The sequence below is a fragment of the Echinops telfairi genome, unplaced genomic scaffold, assembly GCF_000313985.2.
Source record: "Echinops telfairi isolate 266 unplaced genomic scaffold, ASM31398v2 ScPeMD7_655;HRSCAF=1070, whole genome shotgun sequence".
Taxonomy (NCBI): domain Eukaryota; kingdom Metazoa; phylum Chordata; class Mammalia; order Afrosoricida; family Tenrecidae; genus Echinops; species Echinops telfairi.
The window spans coordinates 18,965,103-18,971,189 of NW_022104553.1; the positions used below are offsets into that span (position 1 = coordinate 18,965,103).

Below are 6,087 nucleotides of genomic sequence, written 5' to 3' on the forward strand. Positions count from 1 at the left end.
GTGTGTGTGCAAGGGTGCACTTTTGCAGTCATGACTTCAGGACCCAGGTCCGCAGAGAGAGATACTATATTTCCAACAGAGGCTTTTATATTCTAGGGGCGTGCAAGCATCCCTAATTACAGGTAACCACATATGTAACAAAGTGCATTGTACCCTAACCCTAAAGGTCCCTGAGTACAATTGAGAGGTAACTGTGATTGGGACTCATCTAAATCCTTGTTTTCCAACACTTTTGAAGAGGCCACTTACAGATTTACCAAATGCAACACAACCTTCACTCCTGCTTGCATGAGGGCTGATTTTGGAGCCAAGCAAGATAAACTCCTTGGCAACTTCAATCTTTTCTCTGTCATGATGCTACCTATTGAGCCAGTGTGAGAATTTTTGTTTTAGGTACTACTAAAAGTAGTACACCAAGAATGATGAATATTGCAAATGGTTAAGCAACTTACCTGTTAATCAAGAAAACTTGAAAGTATGAGCCTATTGAGGGGCACTTCAAAACATACATCTGGTGATGTTCTTCTAAAAAAATCAAGTCATAACAATTCCTTGGAAACATTGTCTAATATTGTTAAACAATGTCTAATATTTTTAACTCAAAACTTCTCATTAAACTCACTGTACCAATTATTCTATGGCTACTTCACCTAATGTAAATACCGCATCGTTTGACTAGATTAGCTGGACTGTCAAGATTCCATTTAACTATAACTCAATGAAAGTAATACCCTCTCCAAGAAGGTATAGACTTTTTCTTTCCATACGTCACTGTATCATCATTTCCTGGAGAGAGCCAAATACAAAGGCAGCATGTGACAAATTTTTGTTACAATATTGAATAGATTTAATGCAATGGTATTGTTTCATAGATCCCTCTACCTAATATCAAGTTCTAAAATTTTATCTTAGACATTCCTATAAGCTATAGATTCCTTTTTTTCTGATCTGGGGAAATAAAACTAATAAATACATGAACCCAAATGCACCAATTCAACATTTCCCATTCAATTTCTCTCTTAAGTGATATTTTATTTGGCGCACATGTGAAACAACTTGACAGAAGTATAAAACAGCCATATTCCTGATACTGGTCTTTTTTGTTTCAAAAATTCACAGTACTTATTTCATCCACTGGCATGAACTCAGATTTTCATTCATTTAATTGATACAAAAGAGCAATCAATGTGTATGCATTTGGTTTAACATCAGATTATATCTCAGTATCACTGCACGTATGTACAATGAGCATACCAGACATACTCAGTTCCTTTATATGATTGCTGATAAAACACTTTGTAGTTACAAAATGAAGTAGAAAGTAGTTTGAATCACAAGCCCTGTGCATGTATCTAAGCTTAGATTATGGGTTTTGTGGGACATAAAAGAAGATGTAATGGGTCCCTGAAGGCACTAGCACACTGACCGCATTCATAGGCAGTACCACATTCACTGTATGCAAAAGATTCCTCTGTTGTATTTCTCTGTTCTCTCCTGATGGCTCACTTTTGGCAATGGGCTGTCCCATAAGGATCATGTTCCTATTTGGTAAAAGCCCATGCATGTTCAATGAAGTCTGAGCTACCACAGGAGGGACTTGCATAGTTAGCATATTAATAGTACTTTTGATCTGCTTGAGATCACTAGTATTTGATGACCTGTGATTCACTGTGGAAGAGTCTTTCACTGTACTTGAATCTACACATTTATCTTTTGTGTTTTGTGGAACAAGGCTAAACACACAAGGGAATGTCTTTTCACAACCATTGCTTTGAAAGGGTTTTCCTTCTGTGTGACTTTTCTGATGTTCAACGAGACTTGACCTCAGGGAATAAGATTGTCCACAGACATTGCAGGCAAAGGGAGCCATCCCTACGTGGAATCTCTCATGTGCTATGAGATGTGACTTTTTTTTGAAGCCTTTCCCACACTCACCACATATATTTGACTTCTCCCCAGCATGAGTTCGCTGATGAATAAGAAGATTTCCTTTATGGATGAAACCTTTTCCACACTCGCTACATATGTAGGGTTTCTCTCCAGTATGAATTCGCTGGTGAATAATGAGACTCCCCTTCTGGATGAAGCTTTTCCCGCATTCACCACATTCATAAGGTTTCTCTCCAGTATGAATTTGCTGATGAATAGTGAGGTTTCTCTTCCTGGTGAAGGCTTTGCCACACTCATTGCATATGTAGAGTTTCTCTCCAGTATGAGTTCGCTGGTGAATAACATAATCTCTCTTTTGTAGGAAACCTTTCCCACATTCAGTGCATATGTGTGGCTTCTCTCTACTATGAATTCGTTGATGCATAAGGAGATACTGCTTCCGGATAAAACCTATTCCACATTCACTGCACGAATAGGGTTTCTCTCCTGTATGAATTCGTTGATGAATAATAAGATTCCCTTTCTGACTGAAGCCTTTTCCACATTCACTACATACAAAGGGTTTCTCTCCAGTATGACTCTGCTGATGAATGATGAACTCTCCCTTTTTTATGAAGCCTTTCTCACATTCAATGCATATGTAGGGTTTTTCTCCAGAATGACTTCGCTGATGAGTAATGAGGTTTCCTCTGCGCATGAAGACTTTTCCACATTCTCCACATGTATAGGGCCTGTCTCCAGCATGAATTCGCTGATGAATAATGAGGTTTCCTTTATGGATGAAGCCTTTTCCACATTCACTACATTTGTAGGGTTTTTCTCCAGAATGAGTTCGCTGATGCATATTGAGCCGTGATTTCTTGAGAAAGGCTTTCCCACATTCTGTGCATTGAAAAGGTTTTTCCCCTCTGTGTGTCCTCCGAAGATGTTGAGTGAGCTGAAACTGTCTGGAGAAGGCTTCCCCACACAAAGAACATCTATGAGGTTTCACTCCTGTATGAGTGATCTGGTGATTCATGAGCCAAGAATTCCTGGTGAAGGTTTTCCCACACTCACTGCATACATGTGGTTTCTTTATTTTGTGAATGTTGTGATGCTTAACAAGTTGAGATTGAGTGCTACTGGATTTTCCACTCTCAAGGAATTTTATTTCAGGATGAAATGGATCATGATTAGTATGAAGAAAGGTTTTCTCATCTCTATTAAACGCAGCAGAGTTCTTTACTTCATAGCTTCTGTTCTTGTTAATTAACGTTAAATTTGTTTTCACAGATTTTTCATCTAAGTCAAATACGCCAAGGTTCTGCCTTAAAGGAATATGACTTTTGTACTGAGAAGAAATATTTTCACAGGCTTTATGTTCAATGCATTGTTCCATTCTGTTCACTCTGCTATCATATTGCTTGTGCCTAGGCAGATGCTCAACAACGCTCTGGATTTCTACAAAAGAAGAGAATACTGAATCCATCCACCATCTCAAACAGCAATAAAAGCGATTTTAAAATGCTTTGATGTACGATGGCTTTTTAGTGACAAACCTATGATGTAAGAGTAAATTAAAAATCCAACCTTAATGTTGGTTAAAAAAAAAGACACTGTACAATAAGTAATCCAAAAAGTAAAAGTAGATAGTAGAGACAAGGATAGATAACAATCATGGAGAGACATAAAGTAGCTGCACAATGATGACCTAACGTGTGCCACAGCATGGATGAACTTAGAAAACTGTGCAAATTGATAGAGAGCAGTCACTAAAAAGCAAACTTGAGGAGCACTGGTGGCAATTTCATGTCAAACTTTGACTACTAACTGCAGGGCTAGCAGTTCAAACCCACCAGTGGCTCAACAGGACAAAGATGAGGCTCTCTGCTCCCACAGAGATTTACAAAGCCTCACAAACCCTATATAGAGTCGCTATTACAGGGAATCGACTTGATGACAGTGGATCTGGCAAAGGGCAAATACGATCTGATCTTACGTGCATTAAATAATCAAAGTTATCAGTCGTTACCAATGCATGGTTGTGGTAGTGGGATAATTTGAAAAAAGATATGAGAATGGTGGTACAAAATGAAGAACGTAATCAATGTCACAAATAGCAAGTCACCAAATTTTCACATTGTGCTATATGTTTTGTCGTGTATATTTCCACAATAAAGAAAAGCTTGGGGGAACTGTGAAACGTGGTTTGAAAAAGATGGTGGAGCGAAGAGGAGAAAATGAGGATATAACTTGAAAGGATGGCTCCTTGACAGGTTTAGAGTTGCTAGGTTGTAGAGTCAGCATTAATTAATAAAAGTTAACAATAATGTTTCCAAGAAGTAATTGGACTTAACTATGGGCTGGTGTTGTCTTTTAGTGATGTGAGGAATATTACTGAAGAATAAAATAATGTATCAAACGTTTTTTAGCATATCCGCTTTAGGGTGGTTATGATATATATCCAACTACTAAAATGAAGACTTTACAATGCTGTCTAGATCTTGCAAAACTTTTTGACTGGAGGTAATGAATGGGCATGCAAATTTATGATTTAAGGCCAAAGTACAGAATAAATCCGTGTTCGGATAAAATGTACATTAAAATAAAGTGAACACCAAAGCTTTTAATCATTTACCCATTTAGAGCTTTGGAACTGAATTCGTTTCTATAAAGTTTGTCACTTTGGACCAGGTTGACATTTCCAGGATAAGCAATAAACAATTGGCTTGTCCTTTACTGGATTGAAGCCTTGCTGTGATTGGTCAATTGATGCACCCCGCAGAGATTAGTTAATATACTATAGACAAGTGAAATGACAAAAGACTATGCAAAAGAAGTGGGTGTGGTACACTGAGGAGACTGGCCAGCTGTTGGTCCTGGGGGAGGCCATGACAAGTTTACTCATGGATGTAGCTGGCCACAGTTTTCAGAAAGAAGAGAAAAGGCAGGAGAAGCAAAAAGAAGCGAAGGGAGCGTTGCCAAAGAACTTCCTAAAAGGATGTTAGCACTGAAAAGTGAGAGATTGTAAGAGACAACTCAGCAGCAACAGGATAGGAAGGGGCCTAGAGGCACAGTTGGTGGTGACAGCAGAAACCTGCTATCGGGAAGGGAGCTAGGAGAGCTGAACAAAGCTGCTGCACTGACTAAGGCTTAGGTCAGGCATCAGTGCAAAGGCCTGTCTTTTGAGAGGGCCAAAGAGGCCTTAGAGGCTTTCATAGCAACGAGACGGGTTTTCTTGCTTGAGTGGGCAAGAGGAGCTGTACGACACTGCAGAAGGGAGGCACATGCTCTCCGCTTGCAGACTCTGCCTGCATACTTCCTGATCCCGATCTTGAGCTGTAGCCTGTTACTCCTGATCCCAAGTTGTACGTTGGTTACACTTAATTAGAGGCAAGGCACATTGGCTCTGTGTGGCCACTACGAAGAAAAGTACAGTGCTGTTTGTGTGTGCTGGGGGCTGGGGGGCAGCCAGGGGGAGAGAGTTGGTACGAGAGATGGTGATAGAGAATTTTGAGTGGGGGTATTTTCTAACCTTCACCTAACAGCTATAGCTTTGCACTGATAGTGATTCTCTACCCTCATCCTGAGGTGAAAGGACTTGGGGTGTTACCGGAACACTGAGAGAGGAAATAAATATGGCAGTAGGGAAAAAAAAAATCTACTGAAACAAAGGTAACAAAGACAGTGATCAAATACCCTGACACCTACTATCAGAAGAGGCAGAAGGTCACCAATCTGTCCAAACTCCCACAAATACAGCAGAATCTTACATGGAGAGAGAAATAGTAATGCTGTTTCTGTAGCCTCAGGCAGCCGCCACTCACAACAATGCTCTAACTAGCATGGGGTCTCTGAGGCCCAGCCCCGTGTCAGCTTTTGTTCACTCACCTGACAAGCTTGGAATATTGATTCCATCTATTATACTCCATGGGGGCTCTCCTCTTTCCAGCCTGGAAACTGCATCTGGTTTGGCAACTTGATACCCTGTTCATGGAAAATGACATTAGACTTTCAATAAATAAATAAGCCTGTAGTATTAAATAAAAAATAACGACGCAGAGGGAAGTGGGGGGCCAGCCTCCACCGCTAATACTCCTATTACTACTACTCGGGTTCAGTAATGCACAATTGTACGGTTGTGATATATAAGTATTATATTAAAGTCATCGAGAGCATGAGAGATAATACAATAATACAGTCAGGCATGTTACATAG

General features: G+C 39.8%; 1 protein-coding gene across 3 annotated transcripts in view; it reads right to left on the reverse strand.

The window, feature by feature from the left end:
* Window positions 1-1,015: 1,015 nt before the first annotated feature.
* LOC105978213 (zinc finger protein 350-like) overlaps window positions 1,016-6,087 on the reverse strand; it is a 10,201-nt gene continuing 5,129 nt past the window's right edge. For all 3 annotated transcript variants that reach the window (XM_045292537.1, XM_045292535.1, XM_045292536.1), the window contains exons 4-5: window positions 5,761-5,856; window positions 1,016-3,330 (exon numbers count right to left, since the gene is read on the reverse strand). In XM_045292537.1, coding sequence (XP_045148472.1) covers window positions 1,364-3,330; window positions 5,761-5,856 — 2,063 coding nt within the window. In that variant the 3' untranslated portion in view covers window positions 1,016-1,363. The remainder of the gene's footprint in view (window positions 3,331-5,760; window positions 5,857-6,087) is intronic.